This window comes from Garra rufa, chromosome 1, assembly GCF_049309525.1.
Source record: "Garra rufa chromosome 1, GarRuf1.0, whole genome shotgun sequence".
Taxonomy (NCBI): domain Eukaryota; kingdom Metazoa; phylum Chordata; class Actinopteri; order Cypriniformes; family Cyprinidae; genus Garra; species Garra rufa.
This window is the reverse complement of record NC_133361.1, coordinates 68,360,425-68,385,074: the sequence shown is the minus strand read 5'-3', so window position 1 is coordinate 68,385,074 and position 24,650 is coordinate 68,360,425. Positions and strand designations below refer to the sequence as shown.

General features: G+C 37.0%; 2 protein-coding genes across 4 annotated transcripts in view; one reads left to right on the top strand and one right to left on the bottom strand.

Annotated features, from left to right (window-relative positions):
- LOC141338660 (nuclear receptor coactivator 4-like) overlaps positions 1 to 6,418 on the top strand; it is a 12,356-nt gene extending 5,938 nt beyond the window's left edge. For 2 of the 3 annotated variants that reach the window (XM_073844265.1, XM_073844273.1), the window contains exons 3-10: positions 411 to 551; positions 866 to 954; positions 1,184 to 1,292; positions 2,269 to 2,340; positions 2,427 to 2,558; positions 2,934 to 3,902; positions 5,014 to 5,106; positions 5,197 to 6,418. In XM_073844265.1, the coding sequence (XP_073700366.1) occupies positions 411 to 551; positions 866 to 954; positions 1,184 to 1,292; positions 2,269 to 2,340; positions 2,427 to 2,558; positions 2,934 to 3,902; positions 5,014 to 5,106; positions 5,197 to 5,202 (1,611 nt within the window). In that variant the 3' untranslated portion in view covers positions 5,203 to 6,418. The remainder of the gene's footprint in view (positions 1 to 410; positions 552 to 865; positions 955 to 1,183; positions 1,293 to 2,268; positions 2,341 to 2,426; positions 2,559 to 2,933; positions 3,903 to 5,013; positions 5,107 to 5,196) is intronic. The other variant, XM_073844280.1, reaches the window with a different exon arrangement.
- On the bottom strand, positions 6,246 to 24,650 carry LOC141338681 (mitochondrial import inner membrane translocase subunit Tim23-like). The gene is made up of 7 exons (XM_073844291.1): positions 24,014 to 24,650; positions 23,876 to 23,934; positions 23,690 to 23,783; positions 22,820 to 22,904; positions 17,160 to 17,218; positions 16,563 to 16,673; positions 6,246 to 7,999 (listed from the first exon to the last, which is right to left on the bottom strand). The coding sequence occupies exons 1-7, from the start codon at positions 24,132 to 24,134 to the stop codon at positions 7,887 to 7,889; spliced, it is 642 nt and encodes a 213-aa protein (XP_073700392.1). The 5' UTR covers positions 24,135 to 24,650; the 3' UTR covers positions 6,246 to 7,886.

Below are 24,650 nucleotides of genomic sequence, written 5' to 3'. Positions count from 1 at the left end.
GAGTAGAGCTTAGTAGACCACAGCTAAACAAGTTCAGAAGTATTAACAATTGTGAAATGGTCTTGAATAGTCAAAAATAGTTTGTAGGCAAGTATATCGGATTTACACTCATTCACTTAAGCTCTGTTGAGAAACCTCATTGGGTTTCCCCATAATCTCTCAAAACAGCTGCATGGATCAGAGTATAATGTTTCTCTGTTTTGAGTGAATAAGGACCATGTTTATATTATTGTAGATTATTCAGATTGTTGCAGGCTGTCCTTCAACATTTAGGAGGTGGGGACATCTTATTCTTCACCACAGCATGAGTTTTAAAAGCTGCTTGGCATCTGAATGCTTTCAAATCAAAGGCAGACGCGTCAGGACTCGCACCTACTAGCCTTCACACGCCTCTGTCTGCTCACTCACAGGTGAAGTCTCAGTTGCACAGCTGTATCAGTAGACATCTGGAGATCCTTCGCTCTCGTGAAGTCTGGCTGCTGGAGCAGATTGATCTGGTGGAGCAGCTCAAAGGAGAATCTTTACATCAGCAGCTACAGCAGTTGCATTTGGTGAGTTCTGAGCGTTCAATTTTTAGTTTGGACAAGAAGCATGTGATCATTTGTACACACAGCCATCTGTCAGTCAGGAAATTTATGCCGTTAGTGTATGAAGGCTTGCTTGTATGGTTTCATTGATGTATTTTAGTGTTGACAGTCAGAACAGGTACTTTTGATATCTTTAGGACAAAGCAACAGTTCTGAGAAATGTAGTCTAAATATTGACTCTGAATACTGAAACTAAAATTTAAAGAAGTGAAGCTGTTCTGCTGTAGTTGAGTTACTGTAAAGCTCAAAAGATCATTGCTTCTCATGGTTTCTCACAGCTCAAAGGCCAATTTGACATCCTTATTCATCAGCTGGAGTATTCCAGTAGTAACAATCTTGCCACCCAGCTCACCAACTGCCTGGAAAAGTAAGAACTTTATTGACCATTCCAGAATTTTTTTGTTGTGTGTATCTGCTTCAGCATGTTAAATGACTGTTTACATATCAAGATAGTCAACAGACGCAATTTAGTGGTTTAAATCTCCATGTGATTCTCCAAGCAATCTACAGTAATCTTTAACCACAAAAATATCTATGTAGATGATGATAATGTCTTGGATAATAATGGGCTTTAAACTCGACTGTTGTCATTCCAGGCTATCTTCTCTCAATCTGACTCCTGAAGAAACCCCAGAGATGAGTTTCCAAGCAGATGCACGTAGCCTGCGTCAGGCTATCACATCCTTTGGGACCATTTCTACCCAGGTTTGTGGAATTGCTGATTGGCGCACTTAGACACAAAGGCTTGTGGTTAACACAGATTGATAGCTGTAAAAATAAGTAAAGAAAGGAATTATAGTAGGGCAATGACTGAAACTTAATATTTTTAGCCTTTTGCAATATATATCTCAATATATTTGGTTTGAAATTGCTTAAATTAAAGTGATTTTATTTTATATTTTTATAATAGGGCAAGGATTAAAACTCAATATTGTCAAACTTTTGACAATGTATATCAGTATATATGATTCGAGATGCTTAAATTGAAGTAATTTTATATTTTTGTAGTGAGGACAGGACTAAAACTCAATATTATTAACCTTTTGCCATTATATATCTCAAATGCTTAAATTCAAGTGATTTTGTATTTTTAGGGTAGGACAAGGACTTAAACTCTGTATTTTCAGACTTTTGCCAATATATATCTCAATACATGTGGTTTGAAATTGCTTATTCAAGTGATTTTGTATTTTATAGTAGGGCAAGGACTAAAACCCAATATTTTCAGCCTTTTGCCAATTTATATTTCAATGTATTTGATATAAAATCACTTGAATTTAAGATATTTCATATTTTCATAGTAGGGACAGGACTAAAACTCAGTATTTTTAACTCAGTATTTTACTCCATGCACTTATGTACATACACTACTTCCGACAACAGTAAACATTAATTCTGAACGTTCTTGTACTTTTGTTCAGTGCAAACAACCTCAAGCTGTTGTGGCACTGGCTGTGCCTGGTGTAGACATTGTGTGACTTCAGTGAACACTTTCTGATAGAACATTTGGTCCGGTCATTAACTTGGGATTGAAATGTCCATTGACTTTTGATAGGATCACAGTGTGGCTAAGAGTAGAGTAGAGCGTATCAAAATATTATGTGCTCATACCTTTGCTATAAATAGACCTGTGACCTGTGTTACACAAAGCACCTGCATTCCTAACTGTTCTCTGCTGCAGCAGATGGAGACCTCAAACTCTTCTGAGAGACCGTGGCTTCACCAGGACTGCCCAATTGCTTGCAAGAAACAGGTTTGTTTTTGAAGTTACTCTTGGCTTGTATAGCATCCTGCTCATTCATGTGCATCCAAAGTAAAATACCCATCTGGTTTACTTAGAAAGTAGATCCTGAATGGGCCACACCTCTGGCTGAGTGGCTTCTAGGGAGCCGTTCGGTAAGCAGCGCTCCTGTAGGACACCACTTGAGCACAAACCCCCAGGACTGGCTGCTTGTTTCCAAGGAATCTCAGGTAAATGTTTTTAATTTTCTTTTTCCTAATGTTATCATGAGAAGGTGTTGATGCACTCTTAAAAATAAAGGTTCCTTATTGGCATTGACGGTTCCATGAAGAACCTTGAACATCCATGGAACCTTTCAAATGCAGAAAAGGTTCTTTATAGTGGAAACAGGTTCTTTAGATTATTAAAATGTTCTTCAAAATGGTTCCTTTAAGAACTGTTTACTGAATGGTTCTTTGAGGAACCAAAAATGGCATGGAAAGGCATTGTGTAGCTCACTTGCTGAGAACCGTTGAATTATTCACTTGATTGTAGTTAAAGTGCTACTGCTCTCAAATTTATGTCTTTAGGAAATGGCACACTGACTTTTCATTTCTACTTTACAGGAAGAGCGACAGTTGCCTGCCTTTGACTTCCAAAAAGCTTGGGGCCAGCTTCAAGACCTTGAGTCATGGCTTCTGAAGGAGAAATTGCCAGTTCGTGAGCGAACCTGCAGTGGAAGCTCAACCTTCTCAATTGAGATGATTGAGGAAAGCGACTTAAATCTGGATGAGGTTGAAGTCGAAGACCTGCAGGAAAAAGGGGAAGATACTGTTGAGGAAGAAGAGCTCAACAAGTGGCTTATCAGCCCAAGCCCGGTCAAACAAGAGACCAGCCCGGTTGAAGCTGACCGCTTCAAGCAGATCGTCAAACCCTTTTACGAGAGCTTCTCCTCCAGTGACTGGTTGCCGAAATCTGACTGCAGCTCTTGCTGTGCCACACGCACCACTGCCGTGGAAATCGAGAACCTCGGAAAGCTCAAGTGCCTGAAGACTCCACCTGCATCCGCTACCAGCACTCCAATCACAAGTCCAGATCCCATCGAGATGTGGCTTCACAAGACCATCCCTATCGAGACCACCTGCAAAGCCAACGAGACCTGTGCCAGCTACGCTCAATGTGTCTGTGACGACAACTGCGGAAAAGAGGCCCTTAGTGCTTGGCTCCTCAAGAAAGAGGCTAGAGATAAGAACGGTGTTCCTGTCAATAAGAACGCAACAAACAAAGCCTCTAGTCACCAGCAGGAGCAGCAGCAGAAGGTTCAAGCCATTCTAGAGGCGTGGCTACACCCAAGCAACAGTGCCAAGTCCCCTGCCCTGACGTCCCTTTCTGCCTGGGTGACCCCGCACATCAAAACCTCAGACTCTGAGAGCTCCACCCAGGAGCCTTTGCAGAACTGGCTTGTGCCAGCGATGAAGCACATAAGCACAACCACTGAGACGCCAAACGAGCCAAAGACGGAGAACACTAAAGAGCAAGACAGCAAGGATATTGAGGAGGACAAATGGCTTCTACGCAAACGGGCCAGTGCACAGGTGAGGCTGATTTCACAACGTAAACATATTAAAGGGATAGTTCACCCAAAAAATGGAAATTGTCATCAATTCCTCACCTTAATGTCATTGTAAAACCCACAGAATTTTAGTTTATCTTTGAAACACAGAATTTGAATGAAACCTGAGAGATTTGTGTTCCTCCACTGAGACGGTAAACAATCAAAACTTTGATGCTCGAAAAAGTTCATAAAGACATTGTAAATATGATCCATAATCCAAGCTTCAATTGCTTTAGATGATTAAAGGATAATTTACTCACCCCCATGTCATCCAAGATGTTCATGTCTTCTTCAGTTGAAAATAAATGAAGGTTTTTGAGGAAAACATCTCAAGATTTTTCACTCCATATAGTGGACTTGAATAATTGATCTGCTTTGAAGTCCACTATATGGACAAAATCTCTGCGATGTTTTCCACAAAAACTTTTTCTTTTCGACTGAAGAAAGACAGACATTAACATCTTGGAGTAGGGGGAGTAAATTAGCAGAAAATTTTAATTCAGGAGTGAACTTATTCTTTTAACAGACTTAATTCAGGATTGTATTCACGTGTAAAAATTGATCAACACACATATAGGGCACATCAAATATGGTAAACGCAACTCTTTATGAATTTTTTAATCTCAGTGGAGGAACAGAAATCTCTCAGGTTTCATTAAAAATATTTTCTTTTGTATATTCTTCTTCAGTCTTCCAGGTTTAGTCACTTTGAGGTTGTCACTTAGATTGTCCATCCATAGTATAGAGTTTGAGAAAGTGTCACAGGGTTCATACCGATACTGTAAAATGAAATTCCAGAAATTTCAAAGACTTTTCAAGCACTACTTTATTTTTTAAGGACTTCGATTGGAGATCTCACTTATCAAACAATTCTCTTTCATATTCTGAAAAAAGATAAATAGGTCAATACAAATATAACCAAATGGCAAAAATTAAGTGAAGCACATGCAAAGTATTACTACTAAAGTATTACAAAGTACTACATACTAAACTTTTACTATAGTAAAATCACAGTTAATTTTCTTAAGGGCTTTGTGTTTGTATACTTATATACATACTCTTCATTGCATGTTTTCATGTGGTTTGTCCAGGAAAGGCTAGGCCTACCCAGAGTATGTGACCTGTTTTCTTGTATGAAGCTCAGTGGGGATAAAGAGAAGTGGCTACATCAAACAACTACACAGGTGAGAAACTATGTGAATGTTTTTTTTATTTTTTTTAAATGTTGTTTTTTGCATTCAGAGAAAGTAAAACCATTCTTTTCTTTTTTTCAGATATGAATGCAGCATCCACTGGCTTTCGGAGTTTGACTCCAGCGCTATTTAATCGCTGATTATTGCACAATATTTTTCTTCAGCGCTCTTTGGGGATTCATTCTCTCTGTAATCTTCTGGAGATTGAAAGGGTGATTTGGGACCAAAGGTCCTGGCTGGGAGGCAAGGCTTTTGGTACACCATCACTTGAGGAAGTGCTAATGCAGGGGAATTACTGTGATTTTTGCTCTCTTATTGGCTTAACGCAGTTCAATTCCAGTAATGTGGTGAAGACCAATGTGTTTATATTAGAATTCAGTCATGTGATTTAGAAATCACGAAGAAATGGACCAGATTGGTGCATACAAAAGCAAATACAAAACAATTTTTTATTTTTTTTTCCCTATGGAGGCATAATGGGAGGGGGGTTTGGGAAGAGCTGAAATAAATCTATATTCATTTTAATCACGCACAGTTACAGCTTTTTTTATTCATGTTTCAAAACTCAATCCTGCACATTTGGAGGAAGACATACTTTAAAGCAGAGAAAGATTTCCTCCATTATCAGTTCTTTAAATATATATATATTTATATAGAATTTTACCATTTTCTGAAGTATGGAATGAGCTTCTCTTGCCGTTTATTTCGATGATTATATTATACACTTTAGTGGCATTCAAAACTCATATAGCAGCTAAACATAGCATACCATCTGTTTTTGAAACCTCAAGAAATTTGACAACTCGTGCCTGACAACGAATGTGTAGCAACGCTTGCTGTCAGTCCACTGTTTTGTATGTGTGGAAAACAGTCCATCATAGTTTGCCATTTCTGCTGTGTATGGGCTATTGGTCTTTGTGTTTAGCATAGAATCACTATAGTTCTTTTTCAGTTGAATTGCTCATATAATAACCACTGGTAATGCTTGATGTCTCTGATGTGAACCATTCTGTCAACATACAAGACAAGAGTTATATTTGCACTTGCAGAGCAAAGGCTACAGATGAAACTAAACAGCTTCAGTTTCATCATTGTCATCTCATGTACCAATCTTTTACTTAGTAATGGACCAAGAACTTGGTACATAAACATTTTAATGCAAAACTCTGTCTTTTTTCTGTCAGCATGTGCCAGTGTTGGACTGCAGTATTGCACATGTACACATATGTAGGTTAATCTCAAATATTGCTTACGTGATCTCTAATGCTTTGTCAACTGAATAAATAAACGTATATAAATGAGATTCCAGTTGTCGAGTGAATGATTTCAAGAAAGAGGAACATAAATGGACCAAATAAAATCCCATTTGAGGTCATATAAATCTCATCTCAACATTTTGGTAAACACTCAGCTAAGTGCAAAACGAAAAAAAATAAATTTTATACCACACATTTATTTAACATTTAGCAACACTGATAAATATTTACGTCCACATGTACATTCTGGTGTCTGGTGCTTAAGCATTGTTTCATGTAGTAATACACATAATTACCAAATATTTCAGTAAACACTTATTGTCCATTTCTAGTGCCAAGTTAAGTTTGTTCAAATGCATGTTTTTAACCTCAATTTCTGATTGTAGCTTTGTATAATTGCTTAACGAATTACAAATACTGAAAACAAGCAATGAATTGCTGCACTATTTGTTACTTTAGCCATTATGGGATATAAACACATAGCTGATAATCTATCAGTTACAATAATGAACACTATCAATTGGACAGATAAGTTTAACCTTAGTCTAAAATACACTATATTGGCAAAAGTTTTGGGACAGCCCCTTCTAATGAACGAGTTTGACTACTTTAGTCATTTCTATGAGTACAAATCTTAATGTTTAAACATATAATGATATTCAAGGGAATTGTGTGGCTTTAATTTTATGGCAACAGTTTGGACATGACCCTTTTCTTTTCTAACATGAAAATGCATCTGCAACTTGACTGGTCTGCATAGATCCTAAACCCATCTGAACACTTCTGGTGTGACTTCAAATGCAGACCTGGAGTTAAAAACTCATCACCAAATACCAATGACTTGTACATATGGGTACAGCCATTTTAGACACTTCCAAAACTGTTGCAACAGAGATGGAAATACAATTTTTAAATTCCATCCTTGTTGCCACAGTTTTGGAAGTGCCATTTTCTGTTCTAAAGAAGGTGGTGTCCCAATACTCTTGTCCATAGTGTATGTACCAGTGTTTGCTGATGGGTTTTTGGCTCAAGGTCTGCATTTAAAGTCACGCCAGAGGCGTTTAGCTGAGAGTAGGACTTTGCTTATTGCAGACCAGTCAAGTTCTTCCACACTGACTGAATCAATCACTTCTTTTTTGAACCTTGTCTTATATACAGATGCACTGTCATGTTAAAATAGAAAAGAGTCATGTCCAAACTGTTGCTATAAAATTAGAAGCACACAATTCCCTAGAATATAATTATGTGCTTAAACATTAAGATTTGTACTCAAGGAAATGACTAAAGTAGCCAAACCTGTTCATTAGAATGGGGGTGTTCCAATACTTTTGACAATATAGTGTAGGTTTTAATCATACCTTATATTTAATCATAAATCATGTCATTGTAAGAGATTGTCATGAATTTAAAACCTCAAAATGTAGTTCCTTGACCTTTACATCTTAGCTTTAATGTTAACAGGCATTTGGCATTTGAAAAATTTGGACTAATTTGTTGATTGTCTTGATAGAAGCTTCAGTAGCGGGTAGGAGAGTTTCCCTTCAGATGGTCCCAGTTATTGTAGAGAGCATAGAGTCCAGAAAGCGTCAGCCCAACCAACCCGCCCCGCGCTGCCCCCCGTAAACCTCCTGCAACAAAACAAAAAATAACTTCAGGAAACGAAACAAGTGAAAACAAGTATCAGCAGTTTCTCTCCAGATGAACTTGCTGCCCTTCTCCTCATTCCCACTATATTGTGCAATAACTCTTTCAAGCACATTTTGCATTAAACTTAGGAATGCATTAGCTAACCTAAGGCATTTAGCCAGCACTGAAAACGCGCCAATCAGTGTCGCTTAGATCAGCGGTTCTCAATTCCAGTCCTGGGGTACCCCTGCTCTGCACACTGACAGGTCAAAAGCATACAATCTGACAGCAAAACGCACGTCCTCAATGTGTGCTATGGGTTTACGGGAAAACGTCTGTCGTAAACATGCGTTTTTGTGTCCTCAATTTGTAAGTTGCTATTAAAATGTGCGTTCTCAAAGTGTGGTTTAACATTTAAATGCGCGTTCTTAACGTGTGCTATGAAAACATGCGTCAAAAAAGTGCGTTTTTGTGTCAAAAAGTGCGTCCTCAATGTGTGATTTGCCATTAAAACACACATTGTCAACATGTACTATGGGTTTACAGAAATCATGCATCGTAAATGTGCGTTTTGTTTGTCAAAATGCGTGTCCTTGACATGTCCCTGCTGAAAAAACCCCCCCAGCTAAAACCAGCCTAGGCTGGTTGGCTAGTCTTAGCTGGTTTAAGCTGGTTTTAGCTGGTGGTCTCCCAGCCTGACTAGGCTGTGAAAGTGGCCAAAACCCCTCTAAAACCAGCCTGCTGACCAGCTAAAACCAGCCAACAAGCCTAAGCTGGTTTTAGCTGTTTTTTTCAGCAGGGGTGATTTGCTATAAAAACTGAAAATACATTAGCTAATCAGGCATATTTATTCAGCGCTTAAAAAAACATCAGCTAATCTAAATGCCTATGGCAAGCCATAGTATTCATATATGCCTGGTTGGGCGTCTGATTGCACTGACACGTTAAAAGCGTGCGATTTGACAGCAAAATGCACGTCCTTAAAGTGTGATTTGCCATAAAAACATGCATCCTCGACATGCAATTTGCCATAAAAATGTGCACTATGGGTTTACGGAAAACGTGTGTTGGAAACGTGTGTTTAAGTGTGTCAAAAGGTGCATACTCGACGTGTGATTTGCCATAAAAATGCACACTCTTGACGTGTGATTTGCCATAAAAATGCACGTTCTAAACACGTGCTATGGGTTTACAGAAAATGTGCATCGGAAACGTGCGTTTACGTGTGTCTAAATGCAAAAACACTAATCTAAGCACCAGTGATTGGCGCATTTTTCAGTGCTGACTAAAAGCATCTGTGATTGGCACATTTTCCGTGCTGACTAAGCAGCTGTGATTGGCGCGTTTTCAGCATTTACGGAAATTGTGCGTCAAAAATGTGCATTTAAGTGTCAAAACGCTCAGAAACGTGCATTTAAGTGTCAAAACATACTAAGTACCTGCGATAGTGATGCGCGGATGGCGGTTATATCCGCGGGCGCTGCGGATAATCCGCGGGTCGGGTGGGTCGGGTAATAAAAAAATGCATTCTGATTATTTGCGGGTGGGTCGCGGGTGGATGAGATAAATCAATAATGATGCAAATATTAACTACATTTTCTAAAACTTGAACGTGTTTTAAATATGTTTTTCATCAGGCAGAGACGATTTCATTTGTGTGCGTGTGTGTGTTTGCCTGTTCTAAGTTTTTGGTGACAAAAACGTTGACATTCCATATAAAGTTTGAAGGGAGTTATGCCTGTGCTAATGCTATTGAGCACGGTAATGCAGCGGTGTAGTGCATTGGTCGCTTTGCGTTTACCCACGTCTCTAATGCGCATCATTCAGAAGTGTCCTGCATTAGCCAAAATCATGACAGTCCAACACATGAATAGCTAATTCAGTCGCATGTTAATAAATTGAAATATTCCCTAAAAACACCCAGTAAAGACAGTGATGTGGTCAGGACCGTGGCGCCGGCTTCTTTTGAAATATATTTGACGATTTTGCCTGATGCGTCCATGCTGCCTGTTCATTCTTACGCGAAAGCATGTCAGGCTAGGCGCGCAGTGGTAGGCTATAATTATTATTGATTACTTATTTGAATCAGTAGATTATAAAGAAAACAATACCTTAAAAATGAAAAGAAGCAGATTTTTATGCTCAGACCTTTCTTAAACTGGTGAACCCCTGTAAACTTCAGTCCAAGCATGCGTTCAAATACTAAGTTCAGAGCGGCTCTAATAGAGAGAAAACCCGACCGATTTCGTCAGAGATTGCGGAGAGTCGCATCCAGATGTCAGTTAACGTTATTCTTTTCTGCATGGATTTGGCTTAAAATCATGAGTGATAAACGTATAAGTGTGCAGCGATTTGCAGATCAGCTGAATCAATCTGCTGTTAACATGAACCATCAATTTATCATATCATCATGCAAAACTAAGAATTACAATAAGTGTAATATGACGATCGGGTGCGGGTCGGGTGCGGTTATCTAAATCAGAGAAAAATATAGGTGCGGGTGGGTGGCGGGCGGATAATTTATTTGAAGCTGCGGATTCGGGTGACGATTGAGCCCATCCGCGCATCTCTAGCCTGCGATCTGTGCATTTTTCAGCGCCAATTAATCAAAGTGCCTCTGATTGGTGCATTTTCAGTGCTGACTAATCTAAGCAGCTGTGATTGGCGCATTTTCAGCGGGTGATTTAACAGCAAAATGTGTGTCCTCGATGTGTGATTTGCCATAAAAACGCACATCCTCGACGTAATTTGGCATAGAAATGCACGTCCTTGATGTGTGATTTGCCATAAAAATGCACGTTCTTGCTACGAGGTTTACGGAAAACGTGCATCGGAAACATGCGTTTAAGTTTGTCTAAATTCAAAAACACTAATCTAAGCGCCAGTGATTGGCACATTTTTCAGTGCTGACTAAAAGCATCTGTGATTGGCACATTTTCTGTGCTGACTAAGCAGCTGTGATTGGCACATTTTTCAGTGCTGACTAAAAGCATCTGTGATTGGCACATTTTCCGTGCTGACTAAGCGGCTGTGATTGGCGCGTTTTCAGCATTTACGGAAATCGTGCGTCAAAAATGTGCATTTAAGTGTCAAAACGCTCAGAAACGTGCATTTAAGTGTCAAAACATACTAAGTGCCTACGATCTGTGCATTTTTCAGCGCCAATTAATCAAAGTGCCTCTGATTGGTGCATTTTCAGTGCTGACTAATCTAAGCAGCTGTGATTGGCGCATTTTCAGCGGGTGATTTAACAGCAAAATGTGTGTCCTCGATGTGTGATTTGCCATAAAAACGCACATCCTTGACGTAATTTGGCATAGAAATGCACGTCCTTGATGTGTGATTTGCCATAAAAATGCACGTTCTTAACGTGCTACGAGGTTTACGGAAAACGTGCATCGGAAACATGCGTTTAAGTTTGTCTAAATTCAAAAACACTAATCTAAGCGCCAGTGATTGGCACATATTCTGTGCTGACTAAGCAGCTGTGATTGGCGAGTTTTCAGCATTTACGGAAATCGTGCGTCAGAAACGTGCATTTAAGTGTCAAAACGCTCAGAAACGTGCATTTAAGTGTCAAAACATACTAAGTGCCTGCGATCTGTGCATTTTTCAGCACCAATTAATCGAAGCACCTCTGATTGGTGCATTTTCAGTGCTGACTAATCTAAGCAGCTGTCATTGGTGCATTTTCAGCGTGCAATTTAACAGCAAAATGTGCATCCTCGAAGTGTGATTTGCTATTAAAACGCACATCTTTGACCTGATTTGGCATAGAAATGCACGTCCTTGATGTGTGATTTGCCATAAAAACATGCGTTCTTAATGTGCGCTATGGGTTTACGGAAAACATGCATTTAAGTGTCAAAATGCGAAAACACTAATCTAAGTGCCAGTGATTGAGTGTTTTTGAGTACTGACTAAAAGCATTTGTGATTGGCACATTTTCCGTGCTGACTAAGCGGCTGTGATTGGCGCATTTTCAGCATTTACGGAAATCGTGCGTTAGAAACATGCATTTAAGTGTCAAAATGCACTAAGTGTCTGTGATTTGTGCATTTTTCAGTGCTGACTAATCTAAGCACCTCTGATTGGTGCAGTTTCGAATGCGATTTTGAGCGCGATTTGGCGTAGCTTGTCAGTGATTTACGTCTCTGTGTATTAATTGCCGCTCCAGCTGAACGCACGTGATGGAGATTTACTACTAATTAAAGTACCGGCTTCATTGACTAAATGCGCCTCACAACATAGTGTGATTAATCGTGCAGCCCTATGTGTTTGGCACATTTTCGGTGTGCGATTTAACAGCAAATTGTGCGTCCTTGATGTGTGATTATAAAAACGCACATCCTCAACGTGATTTGGCATAGAAATGCACGTCCTTGATGTGTGATTTGCCATAAAAACATGTGTTCTTAACATGCGCTATGGGTTTACGGAAAGCACGTGTCGGGAAACATGCATTTTTGTGTCAAAACGCCTGTCTTCTAAGTGTGATTTAAAAAAAAAAAACTGCGTTCTTCAACGTACGCTTTGGAGTCACCAAAAACACACGCTTGTTGTCTTTTGATGCATAAGATTCCTTGAATTATCATCATATCATTATTGCAATAAACACCAGAAATTATCATGATATATTTTTAAGCACATATTTCACATTTTGAGATCCACTTGTATAAATTAAATTGTTAATTTGTTATTTAGTTATTTAATTAGTTATTGATTACATTTGAAGCAATAAGTTTTACATCCGATCACATTAATTATGGTTGGAAATAAATCAGACATTGTACCAACAATTTCTGGACACCCCTGGTTGGCCAATGCATTCCTAAGTTCAACAGAAACATGTCTGATTGGTTATAAGACTCAACTAATGCAGTGTGAGCAAATCTCAATGTAATTCTGGGAATTGACACTTTTCATTCATTTTCATAGTTAATTTAATTGCGACAGCCGTAATACGTTGTTTAATTGTGCAGGGGGATTTTTTTTCTCTGTTTTGAATTTATAGGCATTTTTGTTCATTTTGGTGGCATTTTGCCACCAGCCCTCGTTAATTTTCACCCCGCCCAAGACAAGATTATATAATGACTAATTTATTCCAAACTCAGGCATAATTATCACATTAAAACTAAAACTAGAATAATATTTTTGTTCAAAACTGGTCATATCTAGTCACTGACCTCCAGCAACAGTCTCACAGACGTCACTGGTGTAAAACAGATAGAGAAGAACTTAATTTCAGCCTGGCCCAGAACATGGAGAACAGCGATAGAGCTTTGAAAAGTGTGAGGACTCCACACCCACCATGAGTTAAGGCTTGATAACTGCTGAATGAAGTGGTGAATGTGAGTCAATGAGAGCCCACCCATCACACACACAGCCCACTGGAATGCTTGAAAGTAACTTAACGCCTGTTTAAAAAAGGCTCTTCCTTGTCGACATGTTGACATATATCTACATTGCAGTTTTCTGTTAATATTAAACAGAAATGCCCCAAATATGCATCACAACACATGCCAGTAAAAAAAATGCTGTATCTGTTTTTACAGCACCATTATATTCACTGCACCTTTTCTGTGAGCTTGTAAATATGTTTGAGTATAGCCTGTGTGACATGTGACTACGAAACGTGAGATACCTAAGGTTATAAGTGATCTTGTGACCGCCTGAATGGCTTGGGACACACTGAACACAAACTGCATTCGTGGCAAAACTCTTATGTGACACTGAACCCTGCCAAACGCTTTGCAGCAGAGTAGGCAATGTGCTGCATCATCTCAACCTCCAGGAACTTCCCTTCTACGAACTTCGCAGCAAGGAATGTTGGGAAATTATTTTGTGGCGTCCCAACATCGCTTCTCTTTTACAAAATGCATTCATTCCTCCGCTACAGGGAAACACTTCTAGGGTAATTCTGTAAGGTACTTCCTTGCAGGAAGAATGTGTTTATAACCATCTAATGACCTTCAATGACCTACATTAGTTTTTTGTACTACAACATTCAGGTTATGGAAGTACAAATCTCATTCATTCAGAAATTAATTTTTAACAATTCTCTATGGACCAAGGTTATAAATCAATGATACACCCTTCGGTTAAAGGCATGTCTATACACACTTTACACTTTCAAGGCTCAAAAATACATAAAATGTAATTAAAATAATTAAATGTAATTTATTCCTGTGATCAAAGCAGATTTATCAGCATCATTACTCCAGTCATCAGCGTCACATGATCCTTCAGAAATCATTCTAATATGCTGATTTGCTGCTCAAGAAATATTTCTTATTATCAATGTTAAAAACAGAATGCTTATAGAAAAAGTACAGTTGACGTCAAAAGTTTACATACACTTGATTATTAATACTGTTACCTGAATGACTCACAGGTGTTTTTTGTTTAGTGATAGTTGTTCATGTTTGTCCTGAACAGTTAAACTGCCTGCTGTTCTTCAGAAAAATCCTTTTGATTTTTCAGCATTTTTGTGTATTTGAACCCTTTCCAACAATGACTGTATGATTTTGAGATCCATCTTTTCACACTGAGGACAACTGAGGGACTCATATGCAACTATTACAGAAGATTCAAACGCTCACTGATGCTCCAGAAGGAAAAACGACGCATTAAGGCCAGGGGGTGAAAACTTTTACAATGTGAAGATCAGGGTAAATTTAACTTATTTTGTCTTCTGGGAAACATGTTGTATCTTCTGTAGCTTCTGAATGGCAGTACTAAATGAAAAAAAATATTATATTAAGGCAAAATAAGAAAAATGTACATATCTCCATTCTGTTCAAAAGTTTACACCCCCGGCTCTTAATGCATCGTCTTTCCTTCTGGAGCATCAGTGAGTGTTTGATCCTTCTGTAATAGTTGCATATGAGTCCCTCAGTTGTCCTCAGAGTGAAAAGATGGATCTCAAAATCATACAGTCATTGTTGGAAAGAATTCAAAATACACAAAAATGCTGAAAAAAATGAATTTGTGGGACCTGAAGGAAGAAAACCGTACTGCCCCCAAACTTTTGAATGTTAATGTATTGGTATCTAGATAAATATTTAGCATTTTATATTTATTGTGATTTTATTCTTGTAACAAATTATATTTATAATCTAAATATAAATAATGCTTTATGTTTTACCATCTTTTTAAAAAAATATTAAATTCTCACTGCATCATGGAACTGTAATTCATTTTCTCAGTAACACTGAACAACAAGGCCTTTGTCTTGTCTTTTTGGAAGTTTATAATGTTGCAATTCATCTGGGAGTTGATTGGTTTGGTTCATGTCTGAGATGATGTTAAATATAAAAAAATAGGGAAATATATTTCCAAAATCAAGGTCACTGAGAAAGAGGGCATGAATTTTGGAGTGTGAAAATATATGAATAAAAAGTCCATGACAAACACTGACTAACTACATATTAGTTATCCGTGTGTTAAGCATTATATAATAACATCTGTTACTGTTATTAAAGGATTAGTTCACTTCCAGAACAGAAATTAACAGATAATGTACTCACCCCCTTGTCATCCAAGATGTTCATGTCTTTCTTTCTTCAGTCGTAAAGAAAATGTTTTTTGAGAAAATCGTTTTAGGATTTCTCTCCATATAATGGATATTTATGGTGCCAGTGAGTTTAAACTTCCAAAATGCAGTTTAAATGCAGCTTCAAAGAGCTCTAGAAGAAGGGTCTTACCTAGTAAAACAAACAAATTGACAATTTATATACTTTTTAACCCTAAATGTTCGTCTCTGCGATGCGCATAAGTAGTCTGTGTGTCAATACAGTTAGGGTATGTTGAAAAACTCCCATCTTGTTTTATTCCCCAACTTTAAAATCGTCCTACATTGTTGCAGACGAACCGACCCAGTGTTTACAAAGTGAACATACGAAGAAGATCAAATACTCCTTACAAAAAAAAAGGTAAAACTGCGATGTAGGACGATTTTGAAGTTGAAGACGAAAACGAATTAGGAGTTTTTCGACATACCCTAACTGTATTGACCCGGGTTACACAGACTACGCATGCGCATCACAGAGACGAGCATTTGAGGTTAAAAAGTATATAAATTGTCAATTTATTTAGAAAATAACCAATCGTTTCGCTAGATAAGACCCTTCTTCTTCGGCTGGGATCGTTTAAAGCTGCATTTAAACTGCATTTTGGAAGTTCAAACTCGGGGGCACCATAGATATCCATTATATGGAGAGAAATCCTATAATATTTTCCTCAAAAACAATTTCTTTACAACTGAAGAAAGAAAGACATGAAAATCTTGGATGACAAGGGGCTGAGCACATTATCTGTAAAATTTTGTTCTGGAAGTGAACTACTCCTTTAATTAGAGTTTTAAAAATGTTTCCTGTAAACGATCTTTTCAAACCAATGATTTGCTTTGTCATAAGCTCGAACAATTTCCCTTATCTCTTTAAACAAGTCATCCACAGAAAAGGAAGTACACAACATTGCTGTATCTTCCCTTCCAGTCTGCTGACAAAAGGTATTTTTTGCTTCTTAAAGATAACAACGTCATAAACATCAAACATGATCTACCTGGAGATTTGTAGAGGACACCAGTCAACGTTCCTGCAGCAATCGTGTTGAGATCGTCCTCCGCCCCTCTGGCCTTCTCAATGATCACACCAAACGCACTGTACAGCAGAGCTAAACACATATATCACCAACATAATTACACACAGTCAAGCCAACAATCATTTAGATAACATTTGATATTTTTTTACCAGTGGGTGCAGGACACTATAGCTCATTTATGCAAGTAAAATAAAGCAAACTGTGACATATTATACCCAAAAATTAGATTTGACACTTTGACCTGACCATGCTTTGTTACATAACTTTCTTTCAAAGTTATCTGACATTATCAAGATAAATTTGTTCTGACACAGTTTAACTCTTGAGTTCTTGACATACTTATTCACCATTTTCTAAACTAAAGTGAATAAACTGTGACCTAAAATGTTGAAGGTTTCTATATAAAAGTTGGTTTGACTCTATGACTTCTAATCTAAATGAAAAACACAGAAGGTCAAACGAAATAAAAACACCCTTCCGTTTCAAATGAGCGTTGGCGCGACTACAAAGATGAATGAGACTCATTTTGAGGGTTAAGGAGGCTGAAATTAGGCTCACCTAATGAACCCAATGTGTTTGCCCATGTGGCTCCTTGGCGGGTCACCATATTCAGGATCCTGAATGAGAGAATAATGGGGATTAAGAGTTTAAAACAAAGTCACAATTGACCTAAATCACTAATGACTTTGGTTTCAAACCATCAAGCCATATACAGAAACTGAGATGTTTTATGCCAAGAACACATGATTAAAATAAACAAGTAGGTCTTGGGAAAATGCATCCAGGGGCTACATGTTTGTTCTTTGTATTGTATTTCTTTGTATTTGCATTTTCCATGAATCAGCACTTGGACTTTCAAGGATATCTCCTTCAATAACAACTTCTTCGATCTGTGTCAGTCTTTAAGGAAATTATGGCAGGGTCATCATAACACTTTTCACCCAAACATCCCATAAATCTGCTGACAGCGGTCTTGTCTTGCATGTAACAGCAGTAGAGAGCAGACTTTGGCACACTGTACTTATATAACTTGTTGAGAACGGCATGTGAACACGCTTTAATGCAGCCTTGACCACATGATGCTTTGGGTCACACAGGTGTGTACACACAGATGTATTTGAGCTATTGATTTAAAACAGCTGTCACAACATATCTCTATTGATAACTAAAAAACATTGTGAAAATGGTATAAAATAAGACTTGAGTGAAAATGTCTGTGTGTGGCTGTACATTTGAATGTAGTAATATGAAAGCAAAAAAACTTAAAGAAATATAATAATTAATTTATTTGTTGCAAGTTGTTGCTGAAATATTTGAGCCAGGCCTGATAACGGCTACAAAACCACAAACACTGACACAAGAGGAACTAAGTGTTGTAATATCAGGATGAAATTTGTGTCTTGAAATCAGCATATAGTTTTTACTAAGAAACAGCAGCTACACTGTTGTTCTGTTGGTTAGTTATATTTTATTGTATTGCCATATCACCTACACAGGCCATTTATGTTTTCAAAATTGGCAAAAAGTTACAATTATAAGATAGAAATTTCACTTTTTATGTCAGAATTATAATCTTATTTCACCACCATCTTAAAATTGTAAACATTTAATAAGACATAAAAAGTCAAAATTATAAGATACGAATTCATAACTTCATAAAAAACAATTACAACTTTAAATGCACTCAAAACTGAATGAGCACTGTGCTACGTCCGAACTGATTGCACTGTATTTTATGTATAATAAATTTTATTCTCACCTATTTTAATTCATTTTAAATCCATTTTTAAATCATTTTAAACTGCAAAAAATGCTTTTCTTACTTAGATTTTTTTCTCTTGTTTCCAGCCCAAATATCAACAAATTCGTCAATCAAAAAGGATTTTCTAGACAAGTAAAAAAGTCAAAATTAAGTTTTTTGCTTAGAACATGCTAAATAATCTGCCAATGGAGTAAGCAAAAAAATCTTATTTCAAACAGAAAACAAGTTTTATTTTTCTTACCCCATTGGCAGATTATTTTGCTTGTTTCAAGCAAAAACGCACCGAATTTTGACTTGTTTTTTCTGAAAACAAGAAAATAGTTTTTACCTACTTGATTTAAGATTTTTTTAGACATTTTGGCTGGAAACAAAACAAAAAATCTAAGCAAGAAAAGCATTTTTTGCAGTGTAAATGCTCTTAAATTCTTTGTTTTTATTGTTGTGATTTGTCCATGATTATTTTAATTCCTTTTATGCACAGCACTTTGAATTACCATTGTGTATTAAAAGTGCAATACAAATAAACTTGCCTTGCTTTGCACTTGCAATAAATATTGTTCTTCTTGTCTTTACTTTTTGTGTGTGTGTGTGTGTGTGTGTGTGTGTGTGTGTGTGTGTGTGTGTGTGTGTGTGTGTGTCCATCTTACAAAAGTTCTTTAGAGTTTGTCCTGCTAAAAAGTGCTTCATGACATTAAAATGGGTGAGACAAACAGCATATGATTTTTAGGTTAGTGCTAAAATTGTAATTATTTGACCTATATGACACCTTGTATACACAACTTGGTCATGTCTGGATTTTGAATCATTTCTCTGATATAATCTGCCTAATTAAAGGCTTGAGGTTCAAAGGTGGGATTTTGCATTCACTAATTCTTTAAACAACAGCTTTTGTTCTTTTGTTTTCCGTTTTCTGTTTTATTTTCCATTTGTGACGTCTCAACCCGTATGAAACCCCCCAACTGTCCACACCACAATTTCAATTCAAAGTAAAAATGCATGTGACTCTGGTGGTTGCAGTGGAATGTGGTGCATCACCACAAACCAGACAAAGGAAGCTCAGTGTGCCTATTCATATTCAGTTGTGCTTCACTGATATCACGGAATAACCCTGTTGTATGTTTCCTGACTGCACCTTTACCAGGAAATGCACTTTTGCTGTTTCTGTTCCTATGAAAGGCACAGTGCAAACTGTAGTGAACACTGCCCTCTGCTGGTTAACTGCTTATGTGTGCTTGCAAGGTGTAGAAAGATGTGAAAGAATGAAGAAATACAAAAAAATCAATGCAGTGGATAATCCTTTAACCTTTCTGGGGAAATGTCATTAAAAAGACACCATGGAAGCCCATTTCCGCAAGATATGGAAAAAATAATTAAAGCTTTATTAACCTCTTAAACTCCAAAAAGTGTTTCAAAATGTTGCTGCTTCATTTACATGACCTTCCTCATATAGTATCAGCCCATATATGGTCTCATTTGAAAGCTTAGAGTCTCCTCTTTACGAGGAATACCATAACTTTTAGTTTTATGATTCATAAAGTAGTAAAATTATGCTTAGAATTTATGTTGTTCCACACACAAATTTCCGCCTAACGATTGTGGAGAATTATTACAAAGAATGTGTATTTCTTATATTTTTCACAAAACAGACAAGTCATATATCACAAGAAAGCTCTCATTCTCAAGAATCTGACCATATAAATCTTTTTATTGTGTGACAAACACAGATCGAATAATCTTCAATTGAATCACGATGTCAGAATATAATAAAAAAAAAAATCAAAATGTTGCTGCTTCATTTACATGACCTTCCTCATATAGTATCAGCCCATATATGGTCTCATTTGAAAGCTTAGAGTCTCCTCTTTACGAGGAATACCATAACTTTTAGTTTTATGATTCATAAAGTAGTAAAATTATGCTTAGAATTTATGTTGTTCCACACACAAATTTCCGCCTAACAATTGTGAAGAATTATTTCAAAGAATGTGTATTTCTTATATTTTTCTCAAAACAGACAAATCATATATCACAAGAAAGTGCTCATTCTCAAGAATCTGACCATATAAATCATTTTATTGTGTGACAAACACAGATCAAATAATCTTCAATTGAATCACGATGTCAGAATATACTTGAAGAATATGATGATATATTATATTACTTTCCTCCACATACTACTGCTTCAGTTAGCCGCAAATAGCCACAAACTCCATTTTATCTGTTAGATTATGATCTCTTCTTTCAAACAAGACCATTTTCACGTTTCTGCGTTGCACCATTGCTGAGAAACCGTTGTTTTGCCAGATGCGCTCGGACGCGGCATTCCAAACGCGCTCTGAGCCGCTCAAGCAGGTGTGTGTGTGTCTGCGGCTGCACTTAGAGCGTGTCAGTAGATCAGATTACACCCTCCGACCGCAAGCCGTGCTGCTCCGAGGTGTGAACGATGACAGCTCAGCCCCTCCAGACGCGAAGAAGAAGCAGAGCCATGGGGAGGTTCCGGGTCACAAAAGATGCTTCGACGGTGCCGGGCATTGTGGGATATGTAGTTTTTGACTCTTACACCGGAGATATGCGTCTGTTGGCGTCTCAGAGGAATATAGCGGTCGTCATTATCCAAAATAGACGCTAAATGAATAAATAACGGGCCGTTTCCATGGAGAGCAGAGGATCCGCGGCTCATAAGCGCGTCTATAAGAATAACAGTGCTTCTATTCAGGTTTGTTTTATTCTTATAATTACTTTGAACCGTAAAGGACACCAAAACAATCTGCTAAGCTATGTATTGAGTGTATATTGAATGTTGACAGTAAAGTACAGTATGTGTTTCAGTAAATACACAGGCAAACATAAAAATGAAACATAATTCAGTCAATTATCATGAAAAGTGCTATGGTACATAGTAAAATAGTATTCTATTCTATTCTATTCTCAATAATGTGCTTTATAAAGCCTGTTTTTGCAAAGAAACAGAAGGACACTTTTAGGGGGAAAAATGGGGAAAAGGGGCAATGCGACTCCCTTCGGTTATAATTCAATAACTTTCAATTAGAAACTGTTATATGAAAAAATCTTTTTTCTGGTATATCCTGAGACCTAGTGGAATCAAACAAAATAATTTGCAAAGAACTGAGACACCTAAATCCTGAGTTATAGACTTTCAAAAAAAAACTTTTGAAAAAAAAATCAAAAAGCGCCTATGTTTTTTTTGTTTTTATTGTAATATTTGAAATCTATATAATGTTATTTATAAAGAATTACACTGATATTATGTAGTTTAAAAGGTTTTCTATACAATGAAACCATTTTTTTTAATTTCCTCCATTGTATGTGTATAGGGGAACCATTTGAATTTAGGTAGGCCAAATGCAGGCGGAAATCCCCCAAATAGCCGCAGAGCTTAAGGGGTTAATTAAAAATTATGACACAAGTCATAGTTGAGAGATACACCTAAAAAAAATGCTTTTCTTCATTTTTTTTGTCTTGTTTCTGGCCAAAATATCGAAAAATTCTTAAATCAAGAAGGATTTTCTAGACAAGTAACAATTATTCAGTCAAAATTAAGTGTGTTTTTGCTTGAAACAAGCTAAATAATCTGCCAATGGGGTAAGAAAAATAATCTTGTTTTCTGATTGTAATAAGATTTTTTTTCTGACCCCATTGGCAGATTATTTTGCTTGTTCTAAGCAAAAACTTAATTGTTACCTGTTTTTTCTGAAAACAAGCAAATATGTTTTACTTGTCTAGAAAATCCTTCTTGATTTAAGAATTTTTAGATATTTTGGCTGGAAACAAGACAAAAAATTTAAGTTGGAAAATCATTTTTTTGCAGTGTAAAAAGCTGAAATTATGACATAATTATATAAAAAAAGATATAAAGGTTACAATGTAAAAATACAGTATGACAAAAAGCCAAAATTAATTATAGTCATAATGACTTAATCTTATAATTAACACTTTCTATTTTATAATGTCAGGATACTCCTGAAAAAAAAAATATATTTTAAATCTCAGTGAGCTTTTTCTTGGTTAAATAAAGGTCAAATAAAGAAAAATCAACTTCAAATCTCATCAAATTTGTCAGTTTTAACTTATAACAGTGGTTATGACAGAAGTATCCTGAAATGATGAGACAGAAAGTGTTGAAATTATAAGATTAATCATTATGACATAAAAATCAATAATAATTTTGCCTTTTTGTCATACTGTCTTTCTACATTGTAACTTTTATATCTTTTTATTTCATAATTATGACTTAGTATGTCATCGTTTCAGCTTTTTATGTAAATTTAATTTCTCTCAACTACGAGTTGTGTCATAATTTTGATTGCGGTCAGAAACCACTGACTTTTAACTTTTTGTCATAAAAAAACTACATATACACAGTCCATACACAGTTATTATAGTAAACTAACAGTAAATTAATTTTCATGACTACAATTCAATTTGCAGTACTCACTGTACATTGCGAGGTTTGGACCAAGCCATGTTTCTGTTTTCAGACCAGCCCATTCGAAGTCCATTCACAGCCCCGAATACAGCACCTGTATGCCAGTGAGGTCAAAAGTTAACTTACACCTTGCAGAATCTGCAAAATGTCAATTATTTTACCAAAATAAGAGGGATCATAAAAACTACATGTTATTTTTTATTTAGTATTGACCTGAATCAAATATTTCACAAAAAGTCTATTGGTTTTTAAATTGGTTTTTCAGCAATGTTGTCTATTCGAACCCTTTCCAACAATGACTGTATGATTTTGAGATCCATCTTTTCACACTGAGGACAACTGAGGGACTCATATGCAACTATTACAGAAGATTCAAATGCTCCAGAAGGAAAAACAATGCATTAAGAGGCGGGGGTGAAAACTTTTGAACAGAATGAAGATGTGTATATTTTTATTATTTGGCCTAAATATAGTATTTTTTTCATTTAGTACTGCCCTTCAGAAGCCACAGAGGATACCTACATTTTTCCCAGAAGACAAAATAAATAAAATTCCAAAAGTTTTCACCCCTGGCTCTTAATGCGTCATTTTTTTCTTCTGGAGTGTCAGTGAGTGTTTGAACCTTCTGTAATAGCTGCATATGAGTCCCTCAGTTGTCCTCAGTGTGAAAAGATGGATCTCAAAATCATACAGTCATTGTTGGAAAGGGTTCAAATATACAAAAAATGCTAAAAAAAAATAAATAAATTGTAGGACCTGAAGGACTTTTCTGAAGAACAGCAGGCAGTTTAACTGTTCAGGACAAACAAGGGACTCACGAACAACAAGTTACAAAAACAATAAGCAGACTGTACAATGCATTACGAAGAGATAAGATACCTGTGATACAACATCCTCCGATAGTAAAAAAGGCCAGCTCAAAGCGTCCTCTTGTTTTGTTTGCTCCAGTGGGTAAAATAAACTCATCTGTACCCTGTGAACACATGATCATGACAGATATCCATTAAATCACATCTATTCAAAACAAATAAAGGCAGCTAATGGCCATCTGATCTCAGATCTCACCTGTATGAGATACCTGGGGTCCACATTAAGGTATGGAGAAAGAGGACTCATACCTGTCACTTTTTAAGAAAAGCAACTTTAGTAAGCTACTGAATCATATGTACCATACATATCTATTAATATTTATGTCAGACTTACATGGCACTCCAGCGAGCTCTGTCTTTGAATACTGCGGACCAGAAGATCCAAACAGACCGAAGCCTCCAGCACTTTTTGAGCCTGTACTAGAGCTAGATGGTTCTGATGGCTCATTATCCATGTCTAGTTTCAGAGGTTCGTGCACCTATTTACTCAGAAACATTTAAGGATATGCCTAACTTATAGGAATCGCTTTACGCACTAACTTACTGACAGTTAGCTGTTCCCTGACGAGCTTTAATTTAGCAGGTCAGTAGTAATAAGGTTAGATAAGGACTCTGGCTGTCTGGACTGTCTGGCAGTTGGTCTGCTTTTTTCCAAAACACAATCAAATGGTTTAATTCGTCAGTATTTTCACTCGTGCCATTTTCGCCACTACTGCATGGCGAATGTTTAACCCGCAGCCGCAGCTCGTCTTGTTTGCCGTAAAGTAAGCTGTCGACGGTCATTAAACTAACCACCACAAACAGTTCTCTTCACTCAAACTCATACGTTTAGCATTTTTACTACTGTATAATCTAAAAATAGTTCGTGTGGTAATAGGGACAAACTGTGAATATGTTTGTTACTTGCCTAGCTTCACCGAAGCACACCCACGACAGTTTTTGCGACAGCAAACGATTTCTGGCCAGATGAA